This window comes from Vollenhovia emeryi, unplaced genomic scaffold, assembly GCF_000949405.1.
Source record: "Vollenhovia emeryi isolate VEMERY1.0 unplaced genomic scaffold, V.emery_V1.0 DF939169.1, whole genome shotgun sequence".
NCBI lineage: Eukaryota > Metazoa > Arthropoda > Insecta > Hymenoptera > Formicidae > Vollenhovia > Vollenhovia emeryi.
In genome coordinates, this window is record NW_011967197.1 from 318554 (window position 1) to 333505 (window position 14952).

The following is a 14952-nucleotide window of genomic DNA, read 5'->3' on the forward strand; positions in this document are numbered from 1 at the left end:
CGCCGCGCGCACGATTCGTCGCCCCCCCCCCCCCACCCCTCGTGGCCGCGCGCACTTTCTGCGCTGTCTGCACTTCGCCGCACTCTTTTTACCCGGCGGCCCCGGCGCGCGACCGCGCGGTACTACGCGAGTCGAGTCAGCGACCGACCCAGTCGAATATGCAGTTCTTGCGCTTGTGATTCTTTGTATTAGCTTTTGTGCGCGAAATAATACCAGGATAAGTTGCGGGCCGCACAGCAGAACGTTTTTATACTTAAAACATTCCGTTCAGAAGTCTAGTAAGAAAGATATTGGCGTTTGAAATTTGCAACTCGTAGTTCTAACTAAATTTGAAATTGGCTTTGTAAAATTGATAAAGTGATGGTTTTAATTTCTCTTCGTTTTTTTTTATATAGAGATGACTGTTCCTATTAATCTGTGTCTAAAGTTTAGATGACGAGCGACGCGGAAAGTTGAGCTGTACGAGGAGCAAGAACCGCGGGAGTCGCGGCGGAACGGCGGCTCCGTTTACCCGGTTTACCTCGCGAGATCGCCATGTTTACTTGGAAGAAGCCCCGCGGAGTGCGGACGTTCGCATCGAGGGAGACGCGAGTTCGCCGCTCGGCGCGTGAAAAATAACGGCGGAGTGGCTTCCTCTCGGCACCCGCGACGGGACCGGCGATGAAGAGCGACGGACCGTCGCTCTAGCGAGCCGGTTGCTCGTCGCCACGCGGATGAACCGGTCGTGAGTTCGGCTAACCTCTCGGGGCGTCGCGCGACAACAAGCAAGGTAACGTTCGCTCGACGAGGCGTCGCGCGAGTCTCCGTTTACATATTCAATAATCAAAGACGAAGTGAGTACGGAAGACGCGTGTTGCAGGGCGATATGGCGCCGCGCAGGGAGGCGAGACCTAACCTCAACGCCGGCAGGTCCTCGAGGAGGGGCAACAAGGGCTGGCTGGAGAACTATCTGGATTGGCGGCAGCTCGCCGCCCTCCTCACCGACCCGCGCAAGCTGACGCTAGTGGCGAAGCTGATCGTCGCCCTGGAGATCGTCCTGAACGTGCTGGTAATCCAGACGGTGCCGTACACCGAGATCGACTGGCGGGCCTACATGCAGGAGGTCGAGGGCTTCCTCAACGGCACGACGGACTACACGAGGCTGCGCGGCGACACCGGGCCGCTGGTTTACCCCGCCGGCTTCGTCTACGTTTTCTCCGCGCTCTACTACGTGACGTCGCGCGGCGTCGACGTCAGGACGGCGCAGTACCTCTTCGCGGCGCTGTACGTGGCGACGCTGACGCTGGTCTTCCGGATCTACGCGCGGACCAAGAAGGTGCCACCCTACGTGCTCATCCTGATGTGCTGCACCTCCTACAGGATACACTCGATATTTGTCCTGAGGCTCTTCAACGACCCGGTGGCGATGGCGCTGCTGTACGCGTCTATTAACGCGTTTCTCGACAATCGCTGGTACCTGGGCAGCGTGCTGTACAGCCTCGCGGTGTCCGTCAAGATGAACATCCTGCTGTTCGCCCCGGCGCTTCTCGTCGCCTACCTGTGCACCCTGGGGATGCTCAAAACGCTGGCGCACCTGTCCGTCTGCGCGTCGATACAGCTGCTTCTCGGTCTTCCGTTCTTGCTGGAGAATCCCCTCGCTTACATAAAGGGCGCCTTCGATCTGGGTAGAATTTTCGAGTTCAGGTGGACCGTCAACTGGAGATTCCTGCCCGAGGAGGTGTTCGTGCATCCGTACCTGCACGTCTCCCTGTTGCTTCTGCACATGCTGACGCTGCTCTACTGCGCGCCCGTCTGGATCACCTATGTCAAGTCGTACGCGAAACTCAAGCACCTGGGGAAGGAACTGAAGCCTCAGCTGCGTAAGAAAGAGAAGGTGGACACGTCCACTGTGAGCCAGCTGCTCGTCTATCCCCTTTTCGTCGCCAACTTGATCGGCATTACGTTCAGCAGGTCGTTGCACTATCAGTTCTACATATGGTACTACCACACGTTGCCGTACCTCGCTTGGTGCACCGACTACAAGACCGTCCTCAAGCTGACCGTCCTAGGCGTGATAGAATTGTGCTGGAACACGTATCCGAGCACGGTGTTCAGCAGCGTGGCGTTGCATCTGTGCCATATAATTCTGCTGTACGGCATCCTGAGAAACAGGTCGAATAACGCGAAAGATAAATGAACTATGTCGCGTCACTTGTCCCAGTCATACTCCTCCGTAATCTATGTATCGAATACATAGGGTGTCGTTGTGTGTCTCCACCCCGACTCGTGCACGAGACACGCGAGGTGTTTCTCTATTCACGATTTACATAGGGTTGTTTGAGATTGCATCTAGAGAAACGGGCAACTGTGTATGTATACGCAATATCGTTTTATGTATGGAATAAATTGTGAATAGCGTCGCATCTGGTTTTCACGTTTCTGGTATTGCGAGTCCGGTCTTCGTCCCCCGAGCGAGCTCCTTAGAAATGCGATTAACGAACGGAACAAACGCAGACAGGTAGAAATATTTGTAAGTAAATCCCGAGGGGGAAGCAGCTGACCAAAACCTTGTACACCGATGCCCACTAATGCCCAGTGGGCATTACTTTATCTTATTACCTTATTTTATCTTGTATTTATGTCGTTTCGTCTTATTTTATCTTGTTTTATAATCCCCCAGCAAGGCCTAATGACTAGTAGTAATACCCAGTAATTTCCAGTAATGCCACAAATCTGTACATCACAATTCCCTCAGCGGTTTCCCCCTTGGTAAATCCTTATAAGTCCTCGTGTCTCTCGAAAATTTTTTCCAGTCGTGATAAAAGTCGTGACTTACGTTACGAACATGTTTGTTCGAGTTTTACATTATTTAACTAAAAGTAGAAGCGATACTCGGCGGATTACGTATATGATGTTCGCAGTTGTATTCCAATTGAACTCTGCTTGACTGGATTCGCGCGTAGCTTCGAAATGAGCGCGATCGAAATTTTTACCCGCTGTTGCACGCAGCAATTCTCGATATTCGTGCGGACGCCCGTCGGTTAAGAGAACGTCAGAAATACGAAAGCTAACTACCCAAGTGTTACGCGCCGATTTTTTTTTTTAAACGTTGCACACTTGTACAACTTGGAAAAATATTTGACCCCAATTTCTTTACTTGTGCTCATAAAGCATTTTAAGGATAGGAACCACCCTCGAAATTTTGACCTTTTCAATTCCATGTGCAGCAATTCTATAGGCCACGTATGTTATCTCCTAGAGATAACAAAACTCCTAGAGATAGTATTCTGGTGCAAGAATTGTTCGAGATAACGTACATGGCCTGTAGAATTGCTGTACATTCGAGGGTAGTTCCTATCCTTAAAATGCTTTATGAGCGCAAATAAAAAAAAAAGGGGGTCAAATATTTTTCGAAGTCGTACAAGTGTGCAAAGTTTCAGAAAAATCGGCGTAACACTTGGGTAGTGTTGCTTGTAAGCATAACTGTCCGGAAGTCTCGGCGGAAGTCTCGGTTTGACGGTAAACAATACTGAAGTAGTACCCGCTAATAAACATCGAGCGATTCATCAGGGACACGCGTAAAACATCAACTGTATGTTTTCGCTCCGCATGAAAAACGCCCAGGTGATACGGTTTTTTTTTTCTCTGAGCCTCGATATAAGAAAGGAGTTTATTACTGGGCGATCGAAGAGATCGTGGATTTTACGAAAGGAGGCCACGGACCTCCCGAAGTGTGTCAGAGAGAGAGAGAATCGGCTTCTCAATTCATCAGCGGCCGGTTCGCCCTCCCTCATCGTCTACTTTTGGCCGAACCTTTTGCTCGGCCACGTGTACGAAGATACCGCTATCTTCTTCTGGTGGGGCGGGAAGCTCCGTTCCGTCAGACTAGTGGGAATGTTGCATTCAGCCCTGACATTGCATGCGCGCGTGCTCCGGAGCGTCGCTCATAGCGTTCCTATTTCCGACCGAGCCATCGATCGCGAGCGCTTTCGCAACGCAGTTCAACGCCGGTAGTCATCAAGTCAGGTAGCCACCAGACTTTTCGCCCTTTCGAAAGTAACCCTGGGGTTCCTTTCAAGGTTTGTTTACCACTTAACTGACAAGGCTGCCACCTTGTCTTTCATTTCCCTCCAAAACTTTATATATGTATGTATACGTGTACATAATGTATTTATTTAACAGAGTTGTCGAGCAATCGGGCACATTTGTTGATTCGGTCGCCGAGAGGGTGTCAGCCGCTGCACGCCCGGTGAGGAACGGAGTTCACTATTCATCGTCGGGTGATCCGATGATCGGTAGGACCGGCAGAAGAGGAGTCGATTGCCAGTAGAGGTCGAGTTCAGTTGAGAAAGTGAGAAAGTGTCGTGGCACGATCGCCTCGCGCATTCAAGTATAAAACACGCGGGGAGAAAGTTGTAAATCGCCAAGTTCGCGGTCGCACGGATCTGCCCGTTTCATGAAGAAATTGCGTGTTTTTGTTCCGCCGTATCGCGCGAGAAGGATTTTTCAATTACGACATTATGTAGAGCAGCCGATCGGGCAGCTTCAATTCGTTCAACGCGATTAACGCGCGTAAACTGTTCTTTGCACATTTCTCCTTGACTGAAAGAAACGCCTGCCAACAATTTTCTTCGTGAAATGTGCAGCTATCTAAATGACACAATGATATCACCTGTGCACCGTGATAAGAGCATTTAAACAAACAGGACTTTGTCCCGGCGTGCGACGTTTCAAGTTTGTAGAACGATGATCATCGGAATAATCGATCTAACAAATCGAGTGTTAAGTTTTGTTAATTTTATCGATTACGCACCGTGATAAGAACATTTCAACATTTAGGACTTCGCTGCTGCTCGGGATGTTTCAATTTTTTATACGAGTACTGGAATTATCAATCTAATTTAACAAATCGGATATCTTAATTTTGTTAATTTCATAGCCTCTGCACCGTGATATGAATATTTCAACAAGTAGGACTTTGTCCCGGCGTGCGATGTTTCAAGTTTATAGAACGATGATCATCGGAATGAACATATCCAACATAACAAAATTCATCGATGAAATCGATCTAACAGATTCAGTGTTAATTTATGTTAATTTTGTCGATCATGCGGCGTGATAAGAACATTTCAACAATTAGGACTTCGCTGCTGCTCGGGATGTTTCAATTTTCTATAACTACGAGTACTGGAATTATCAATCTAACAAATCGGATATCTTAATTTTGTTAATTTCATAGCCTATGCACCGCGATAAGAATATTTAAACAAACAGGACTTTGCCCCGACACGCGATGTCTCAAGTTTCTAGAACGATGATCATCGGAATTATCGATCTAAAAAATCGAGCGTTTATTTTTCTTAATTTTATCGATTACGCACCGTGATAAGAACATTTCAACAATTAGAATTTGGCTGCTGCTCGCGATGTTTCAAATTTCTATAACGATGACTATCTGATTTATTTATCTAACTAATCGAATATGTTAATTTTTGCATCGCGTGGCTCTGACATTTATATTTATATCTTTTGTATTTAAATGACGAGGCACCAGTGACGGTGTATATGCTACAGGTGTGTGACAGATTTTTCACATTTCGATTATTTTTTGAAATGCAGATTCTGTTGAAAATTTATCAATGCTCGTGTACAAATGCATATAATAGGATATTATAATACATGCATATTATATATTAATATATATTGCATATAATAGAAATTAACATTAAATTATTTAGTATATATCAATATGTTAACGTATAACAAGTATGTAAGAAGCATGCAATGCAAAGTAAAAAAAATGAAAGTGCGGTCAGAGAAAAATAAGAAACGTTGAACATCCCTTTCGCACGAACGCATAAATGCAGAATCATTGCGATCGACAAGTCGACTGATCTCTTTCGCAAGGTGGTATCCCGATTTTACGCAATTTTCGGGTTTTCTGCTCAAACAGAAAAATTATAAATGGTGTAAAATCGAGATACCACCTTGTGAAAGAGATGAGTCGAAATATCCCTCTTTTCTACGTCATTTAAGAATACAGAATAAATTACATAAACTATCTTATTTATATTTGACTGGAAATTAATTACGATACGTAATTAAATGCCGAAAAATGAAAGACTGGTGCGAGTAATGCGAGATGATTAATAAAGTGCGAGGAAAATAGGACAATTTTAATTGTAAGATGAAAATGCAAGCGGGTAATCTTGCAGCAGCAAGTTTTTTTCACGGCAAGGTAATAGAAGTATCGAAGAGAAGTGCAAGTAATAGCGAAGTTAGCAACAACGTGTCGCCTGAGGTCGTGGGACATGTCATGATTGTCCGTCGGCGATGGCTAGTAAGCATAAGTTGAATCGTCTGGCGATAATCAAATTCAGGTTCCTTTGACTTCAGGTTTCTCTTACATACATAATGAAGTGGTGACGTTTAACTCGCCATCTTGAGAAACAGATCATCCGATTTCGTGCGGGTCACGTCTGATAGTGCGCGGTGCTGCGATTAAATCGGAGCAATTGTAGAGCAAGCTCGAGCGAGCGAGCGAGCGAGCTTTCCAAGAGTGCGTTCCGTTTCACGTATAATGCATCTTTTTTTTCTTATTATGCACCCGGTGTTAAAGATAAATGATGCGTCATGCGTAAAACGGAACGTACTTCAAGTTTTATTGTTTGAATTTTAGAATGGCGCTGCTCTGGTGGGAGAAGATATGTCTAGTGTTATTAGCGCTCGCCGGTTTAAGGATCGTCGTGAAGATCGGCTTTGTGGCGTGGAAGAAGTTGATCGCTCCTAATCTTGGATTTGGAATCGATCTACGAACGCAGGGGAAATGGGCAGTGGTGACGGGCGCGACGGACGGCATTGGAAAAGCGTACGCTAAGGCGCTCGCCGAGATGAATATTAACATTGTCTTGGTATCACGGTCGTTGTCCAGGCTGAAGGACGTAGCCGCTGAAATTGAGCGCAAGTATGAAGTGGAGACTCGCGTCGTAGAAGCCGATTTAACCGAAGGCCAGGTTGTTTACGCCGAAATCGCCAAAGTTACTCAAGACTTGGACGTAAGAAACTTAATATAACTTACACAAAATTTATTAAGAAACAAGTTGAATATTTCACAGAGTAATATAGACAGGAAGTGTCTTTAACGACACTATTTTCTAATAAAGAGAGAAAGAGAGAGAGGAAAGTAAACTGGAAGATATTTGTTAACAGGTCGGCGTCCTCGTCAACAATGCCGGCGCGAGCTACGACTATCCCGAACTGTTCACCGAGGTTTCGGAGGAGATTCTCGCGAGAATACTGCAGCTAAATGTGGCCGGAATAACCGGAGTCGCGAGAGCGGTGCTGCCCGGCATGATGGAACGGGGAAAAGGGGTGCTCATCAACGTGAGTTCATCGGCCTCGGCTATACCGAGCCCATATCTAACCGTTTATGCTGCCAGTAAAGCGTATATAAACAAGCTCAGCGCCGACCTTGCTACGGAAGCTGCGTCGAGAGGGGTCGTCGTCCAGTGCGTCCTACCCGGCCCGGTCGCCACAAAGATGTCTAAGATCAAGTAAGACCCTCCTTAACATACTCGTGTGCTTCCAAGACTCGGGAGAAGCTCGTGAAATAATTTTATTTCTATTTATTCAACGCTCGTAGGATTTCAAATTTTCCTGACTAGCTCAATTTTCGCTGTCGCAGTCGTGCTTTATCTGCCTCTTTTTCGTGCCCTAGAAAAACATCGTGGATGGCGCCCAGCCCCGAGAAGTATGTAAAAACGGCGCTGAAAACGATCGGAATCGAGGCGCACACAACCGGTTATCCACCGCACTGCCTGATCATCGGCTTTGTAGACTTACTGCGCTACATATGCGAAAGCGGCGCGGTGTGGTTGGTGGCAAAAACAATGCTCAACCTAAGGCGACGAGCCCTTCGCAGATCGAAAATATTGAAAACTTCGATAGACTCGACGGACTCGCAAACGGACGCACTTTCTAGTTGATTCGCGCGTTTTTTTTGTAATGTTCCTCGTTAACGGTTAACGCGATGCACTGTTTCGTTAGTCGCCCTCGTAAGTTGCTCCTACTTTGCTACTACTTTGTGTTTAGCAAGGTATTCCATCGGTTTGTTTTTTTATGAAGTGTTTCTTTCTTAAAAACGAATGATTATTCAGTTTTTTGATGCAACGTCCACAACAAGGCAACAAACTTGCAACATAAATTACCACGAGAGAAGATAGGTGAAAAATTATGAGCCATTAAGATAATTTTAGTGCTGACGTATATATTGTTTCGTTTGGAAGATAGTGCTACTTTTCCCCGACAGGTCTTTGCAGGTATATTATAAATCTACGGAATGGACTTTTATGTATAACACTGCTTAGTGATAAAAGGTTTAAACTGGTTGTTTTTGGAAAGAACACCTCGAAATATATTATGTATATTGTACCCACGTATCTACAGTGGTTGCGATAATAAAATTACTTCTTACGTAACAGACACGTCTTCGACTGGCATCAACGCGCGCTGTGAAAATTGGAAAACAGGAAGCACGAGTTGCATACAAACTTTCAGTCGCACGATGGCAACATTCTCGCATAATATTATGGAAGGCATTGTAGAGATACGGAAATACGTGCAAATCTTCGAGGTCACGGCAAGAATCGTCGAATTGTTCGAATTCATTAAGCTCCGATATCATAATTCTCTTTTTTAAATAATTTGTACCAAATCTCTCCTCAATCCTACGGTCCATAATGTAATAAAGCTGTGGATCGGACAAGGTAGAAAACTAATCGAGCGTTTATAAGAGCGTTTAACAATAAGATCTGCCGATCCTCTTGGGTTTGTCTTGGAAAACTCGATGGTCACTGTGGGTTTGACCACTGAATCTTTTCCTTTAGCGTGAAGTCGTAAAAATATTGGGACTCGATCGTGAATCTTTTCCTCTAGCGGGAACTCGTGAAAAGTGAAAAATTTCATTGACGAATATTGAATTCTTCAATGAAACTTTTCATCTTTCACAAGTTTACGCTAGAGGAAAAGATCTATGATCGAGCCCCAGGGGCTCAATTCTTGAATTTATTCGAAGGAGAAACGTATGCGAAAATTCTGTTCTTACAGAAAAGTTGCAAGTTGATTGGCTATTCGCATGGCTTTAACCAATCGACTTTCAACTTTTCTGTCAGAGCAGAATATTCGTATACGTTTCTCCTTCGAATAAATTCAAGAATCGAGCCCCAGGTAGCGAGTATACTATTGTTCGCTCTGAAATTCTCCCCCGCGTCACATAATCGCACGTGACACAATGACACGTACACAGCTCGGCATTGGGTTCTTTCTTTTTGTCACACTTTATACTGTTCTCTTTGTCCCGTTTGCTCTAGCTTGATTTAGGCGCCAAGTTCCATTCTAGGCGACGAGCGTGGAGAAACGCGGGCCTGTTATTCTGCATCTCTTAACGACAGTGTCGTCGTTATATTTATATTGTCGTGGCACGGTTTTATTTTACCGCACGTTATACCTGCGTAACGACAGTATAACAACAGAGCAACGTAACAGCTTATGACAAAGACGTAAGCGTAAATGTACCCTAGTGGCACAGTGCATTGGCTAAACATTGGCCCAATGTTATATTAAAAATTTGGCCGATATTGTCCAACGTAAAGCCAATGTTGGCCATGGAATACGTGTAAATATTGCACGATAATAATTATATAATATAATATTAGATTGAAAGTGCACTGGCCTATTTAACAATTTAATTGGCATATTTAACAACGTAATAGGAATGTTAGCCTAAAATTGTTACAATATTGGGAATACTAGATTTACATTATTTCTCAATATTGCGCCACTATATTGTGCTACTAGCAGAGTTGGGAAAGTTACTTTATAAAAGACTCTAGTTACAGTTGCAGTTTTTTCTTTTGCTAAAAATATAATTAGTTACAGTTACCAATTCTGAAAAGTAACGCGTTACAGTTACAGTTACTCAAAAAATAACGAATCGTTACTTTGCACTTACTCCTTTGCAATGAAAATAAAAATACCAACTCTGCATTTAAATTGTAAAGCGTCGATAAGGGCGTTTATGCGCAAATGCAAGGCCTAATGCAATCTGCGGAGGTTTAAAATACACATAAAGTAACTCGTAACTATTAAATTAGTTACTAGTTATCGAAAGAGAAAGTAACGAAGTTAAGTTAGAGTTATAAAAAAAAAGTAACTGTAATTGTAACTTCGTTAAAAGTTCTTTTAACTGACCGCGTTTTACTGTCATTTTCTTAACATTTCGGTGAAACTTTCGTGAAAATGCACCACAAGTTTCATTAAAGAGTAACGCAATTTCTAAAGTAAAAAAACATTTTGTATATCCAATTTTTCTTACCTTTGAAATTGCGTTTTTTTTTAATGAAACTTTTAGTGAATTTTTCACGGAAGCTTTACCGAAATATTAAGAAAATGACGGTAAAACGTGGTCAGTTGAAAGAGATTTTCGAGTACACTTGAAATCTCGTATTTTCGGTGAAATATTTCCACCGGGGACGCGTTAATCTAATTCGATACATCAGTCAACTAGCGCGTTATCGACTCGATAGGCTGATCATCGACTAGACTCGTGTCAATTACATCTGACCTTGCCCGAGCGAAAAAGAAATTCTTTTCTATTGAATAATCCATTCTTTCCCTCCCTCCGTCTCGTGTGCGCAGATCGAGCCGCGCATCTCCCCCGCGCGCCAAAGCAATATGGCCGTCGGCAACCGCACGTTTCACGATTGACTACTCGTGGATCTCCGCACGATACGGGCCAGCGTTGATCGTGGAGTCAGATTCTACTCGCTCGAACCGTGTGGCAGACGAGTAGAGCCGGTGGAAGGTCGGGCGCAACCAGGCGAGACGAGAGCGAGGAAGCGACGCGCGCAAAGTCCACGTTTCGGCGCGCCCTAACCTCACCGAGTGGGCGGCGATTGTCAAGTCGTCCGTCGACTACCGACCGCGGCTAGTCGAGCGCGTTGCGGGACGAAGCGGTAGGAGACGAGAAGGCGACGAGGATCCCGAGTGCCCGCGTCTGTGTGTACGCGCCCGCGTGTCTCGTTCCGCCGCGCCGATAACCGATGTCCGCTGGCATGTTCCGCACGACGACAGCGAGGCCGTTCAACCTACGCTACATCCTCGCGTTCAACGAGCCTTACGCGCACCGTTGGAGAGAGAATAAACTCAAATAGTGTTTACCGCGGCTGGACACGTGCGTGCGAATGCGATCGGTCCGATTAACTTAACCTCGCTTTTATACATATAGAGTAAGCCTAGGCACAATTGTATGTACATATTGTACGCGCCCCTGCTGCCGTCGCTCGTTTACACCGTTAGTTCCCAATTGTCGCTGGTATTTCAGAGTACACGATAGCGTAGGGGCATATACATAGATATAGGTATATAGATATATGTAAATTTGTATATATTCTGCAGAGCGCTTTGCATTTTGCCTGTGTTCCGGTTGTCCCGCGCAACGATGCGTCTCATCAGCGTCGAGAAGCTTAGCGAGATACAGAATGACGCCGCGCGCATCAGGAACATATGTATCCTGGCGCACGTGGACCACGGGAAGACCACCCTGGCGGATTCCCTCGTCGCGAGCAACGGCATCATATCCGGCAAGCTGGCCGGCAAGCTCAGATACCTGGACAGCAGGCGGGACGAGCAGGTGCGCGGCATCACGATGAAGTCCAGCTCCATAACGCTGCACCACGTACACGGCGAGACGGACCACGTGATTAACCTGATCGACTCCCCGGGACACGTGGACTTCTCCTCCGAGGTCTCGACGGCGGTCAGACTGTCGGACGGGGCTGTCATTCTGGTGGACGTGGTGGAGGGCGTGTGTCCGCAGACACGTAGCGCCCTGTCTATAGCCTATGTCGAGGGTCTGAAGCCCATCCTGGTGCTCAACAAGGTCGACCGACTCGTCACGGAGATGAAATTGACGCCGTTGGACGCCTACGTGCGCCTGACGCAGGTCCTGGAGCAGGTGAACGCGATAATGGGCGAGCTGTTCGCGAGCGACGTGATGGAGCGCGAGGAGCGCGAGGAGACGGTCGCGACCACGTCGGACAAGGTGAACGAGAGGGATCTGGCCGATTGGCAGTCCGTCCTGGAAGAGCTAGACGACTCGAATCTGTACTTCTCGCCGGAGCAGGGAAACGTTCTTTTCACCAGCGCGATCGACGGCTGGGGATTCGGCATCGTGGAATTCGCCAAGATCTATTCCAACAAATTGGGATTCAGCGAGAAGGTCCTGCGTAAGACACTGTGGGGGGACTTTTACATAAATAACAAGACCAAGAGGATTATGAAGGGGGCCCAGGAGAAGGCTAAGAAGCCGCTTTTCGTGCAGCTCATCCTGGACAATATCTGGGCGCTGTACGAGACTATTGTGATACGAAGGGACAAGGATAAATTGCCGGCTATAGCTGAAAAGTTGAACATAAAATTGACGACGCGCGACTTGAGGCACTCGGATCCGAAGGCGCAGCTGCAGGCCGTTTGCTCGCAGTGGCTTCCCCTGGCACGGAATTGCCTCGACATGGTGTGCGAGAACGTTCCGACCCCGCAAAATTTAACCGACGAGAAAATCGAGCGACTGATAAGCGGGAACAACGACTTCTCCGCTCTGCCCGTGGAAACGCAGCGACTGAAAGGGGCGTTCCTGGCCTGCGATCCATCGCCGGAGGCGCCGATCATCGCGTTCGTCTCGAAAATGTTTCCGGCGGAGAGGGACATGCTGCCCGAGAACAGGCCCAAGTCCCTGACGCCGGAGGAACTGGCGCAAAGGCGCGAGATCGTCCGACAGAAGCACGCGGAGCGGTTGGAGCAGCAGACCTGCGCCACCGTTGAGAATCACAAGGAGGACACGCGCGACACGGTGGTCTCCAATGACGTCCAGGACGCAAATTGCGAGAACGAAGCCAACGAGGATAACTTGGACGGCACCCTGGTGGCCTTCGCGAGAGTGTATTCGGGGACTATAAAGATCGGGGACGAGGTATTCGTTTTGGGGCCGAAGCACAATCCCACCGTCGCCCTGGAACGCGAGAGGGCGGGCGAGGAGGTGGACCCGTCCCTCGTGCTCAAGGATCTCAGGCCCGGCAGGCACATCACGAGGGTGGTCATAAATAAATTGTACATTCTTATGGGGAGAGAGCTCGAGATCGTGAGCAAGGTGCCGGCGGGCAACGTTTTCGGAATCGGCGATCTGGAGGAGCACGTTTTGAAGACCGCGACCCTCTCGACGACGATCGCCTGTCCCTCGTTCACGGAGCTAACGTCACTCGCGGTTCCTATACTAAGAGTGGCCCTGGAGCCCAAGCATCCCAACGACCTGCCGAAGCTGATCCACGGCTTGAAGCTGCTGAACCAGGCGGACGCCTGCGCCATCGTCCACATGCAGGAGACCGGCGAGATCGTCCTGAGCACCGCCGGCGAGGTCCATCTCGAGCGATGCCTGGAGGATCTCAAGCTGAGATACGCCAAGATCGATATCAACGTGTCGGACCCGATCGTGCCGTTTCGCGAGACCATAGTGCCACCTCCGAAGCTCGACATGGTGAACGAGGCGATCGAGAAGAAGGCGACGGAGGTCAACCTCGAGGTCTGGACGGCGAACCGGCAGTGTCGCTTCGAGATAGACGCGAGACCCCTTCCGGAAAACGTGACGAAATTGTTGGAGAGGAACGCGAATCTGATAAAATTGCTGGACAGCTACCGCGACAGGTACACCGAGGAGAACGGGGAGCACGAAGTCATTTCCGACGAGGATCAACCCAACGAGATGTCCATGTCTGATAAAAAGCAGAAGGAGGCGAAGGTATTCAAGAGCGAGTTGGAAGCGGCCTTCCTCGAGGCGGGCTGGAAGGACAATGTGCTGGATAAAATATGGTCGTTTGGCCCACGGAAATGCGGGCCGAATATCCTGCTGAACGAGACTGATTACAGGCAAAAGAAGTTCTGGGAGCAGCAAAGCACGAACGTCGACTTCCAAACAGCGTAAGTGTTTTGAAGGAATATTGTAAGGAGCGTAGAAACTTTTCGTTGTGCGTGTCCTGCTTGAAATAGACGAGCATTTCAGATACGATGAACATAATTTAATGTAAACTTATCGCAAGGATAAGTGCTGTAATATATAATGCAACAAGTAGATATGTATGAGATGTACACTTTGATTACCTCCTTGAAACTTATTCCGAATAATAACAATACATGTGTTACATCAATTTTTTTCAGATATGATAACAGTATAGTCAACGGATTTCAATTTGCCACACTGGCCGGCCCCTTGTGCGAAGAGTCTATGATGGGCGTCTGTTTCGTATTGAAGAAGTGGGAAATCTTTCAGGCTCCGCAAAGGTAAATTTTCGTTAATAGATAATAAATATTACATAAACGCAAGTGTCTTGTATCGGTACTTGCGATCAAGAATCAAGAGATACTCTTGCGACAAAGTTAAGACGCGTGCATCGCAACTGTTTCCTTTCTGGAAGATATACGCGGTCTTCGTACAGTACCGACGTTTTATAGTGTGCGGAATTAAGCAAGGAGGTCGCGTATTCGGCCGCGTTATTTACGAATTTATATAAGTAGACGCTAAATACGCGCGTATAAAAAGAAATGCATGGTGTAAGATGACGAAACGTTGCAGCGATTCCGGTGGCCAGAGCCAGGGACACTTGGGCGGTCAATTAATGTCGGCGTGCAAAGAGGCTTGTCGACGGATCTTCAGCCTGCGACACCCCCGACTGATGACGGCGATGTACAGCTGTAGCGTTTTAGCCAACTCCGACGTTCTCGGTAATTATGTGTAATATTTACTGATTAGTCACGTACGTTAAGTACGATCGACCACGTACATTTCCGAGTTTTTCTCAAATCACGTAGTCGCAAACGCGTGACTCGAAATATCTACGTCAATGTCTCTCGTCCCATAAATTGCGT

The 14952-nt window shown here is 47.1% G+C and overlaps 3 protein-coding genes across 7 annotated transcripts in view; all 3 read left to right on the forward strand.

Moving 5' to 3' along the window:
- The first annotated feature begins 493 nt into the window (after positions 1 to 493).
- LOC105563964 (lethal(2)neighbour of Tid protein) lies at positions 494 to 2409 on the forward strand. The gene is made up of 2 exons (XM_012015994.1): positions 494 to 769; positions 860 to 2409. Exon 2 carries the CDS (start codon positions 866 to 868, stop codon positions 2174 to 2176), a length of 1311 nt encoding a protein of 436 aa, XP_011871384.1. The 5' UTR covers positions 494 to 769; positions 860 to 865; the 3' UTR covers positions 2177 to 2409.
- A 1450-nt stretch (positions 2410 to 3859) lies between these two features.
- LOC105563965 (very-long-chain 3-oxoacyl-CoA reductase-like) lies at positions 3860 to 8456 on the forward strand. 4 transcript variants are annotated; one of them, XM_012015999.1, is made up of 6 exons: positions 3860 to 4058; positions 4162 to 4311; positions 6376 to 6538; positions 6659 to 7034; positions 7189 to 7532; positions 7697 to 8456. In XM_012015999.1, the coding sequence occupies exons 4-6, from the start codon at positions 6660 to 6662 to the stop codon at positions 7962 to 7964; spliced, it is 987 nt and encodes a 328-aa protein (XP_011871389.1). In that variant the 5' UTR covers positions 3860 to 4058; positions 4162 to 4311; positions 6376 to 6538; position 6659; the 3' UTR covers positions 7965 to 8456. The 4 variants fall into 4 exon arrangements, with proteins under 4 accessions (XP_011871389.1, XP_011871388.1, XP_011871387.1 ...); XM_012015998.1 differs by lacking the exon at positions 6376 to 6538 and having other exon boundaries at positions 4162 to 4330; XM_012015997.1 differs by lacking the exon at positions 6376 to 6538 and having other exon boundaries at positions 4162 to 4322.
- Positions 8457 to 10682: 2226 nt separating this feature from the next.
- Positions 10683 to 14952, forward strand: part of LOC105563969 (elongation factor Tu GTP-binding domain-containing protein 1) — a 41871-nt gene continuing 37601 nt past the window's right edge. The window contains exons 1-4 of one of the 2 annotated variants that reach the window (XM_012016005.1): positions 10683 to 11264; positions 11434 to 14007; positions 14245 to 14367; positions 14660 to 14808. In XM_012016005.1, the coding sequence (XP_011871395.1) occupies positions 11477 to 14007; positions 14245 to 14367; positions 14660 to 14808 (2803 nt within the window). In that variant the 5' untranslated portion in view covers positions 10683 to 11264; positions 11434 to 11476. Of the gene's footprint in view, positions 14008 to 14244; positions 14368 to 14659; positions 14809 to 14952 lie in introns of both variants that reach the window. The other variant, XM_012016004.1, reaches the window with a different exon arrangement.

What these genes read in the sequence shown, in the direction of transcription:
- LOC105563964 (XM_012015994.1), top strand. Translation starts at nt 866, where the DNA reads ATGGCGCCGCGCAGGGAGGCGAGACCTAACCTCAACGCCGGCAGGTCC.
- LOC105563965 (XM_012015998.1), top strand. Translation starts at nt 6,660, where the DNA reads ATGGCGCTGCTCTGGTGGGAGAAGATATGTCTAGTGTTATTAGCGCTC. An exon ending in AAGTTACTCAAGACTTGGAC is followed by an intron (nt 7,035 to 7,188) that starts GTAAGAAACTTA and finishes ATTTGTTAACAG; the next exon opens with GTCGGCGTCCTCGTCAACAA. An exon ending in ACAAAGATGTCTAAGATCAA is followed by an intron (nt 7,533 to 7,696) that starts GTAAGACCCTCC and finishes TTCGTGCCCTAG; the next exon opens with AAAAACATCGTGGATGGCGC.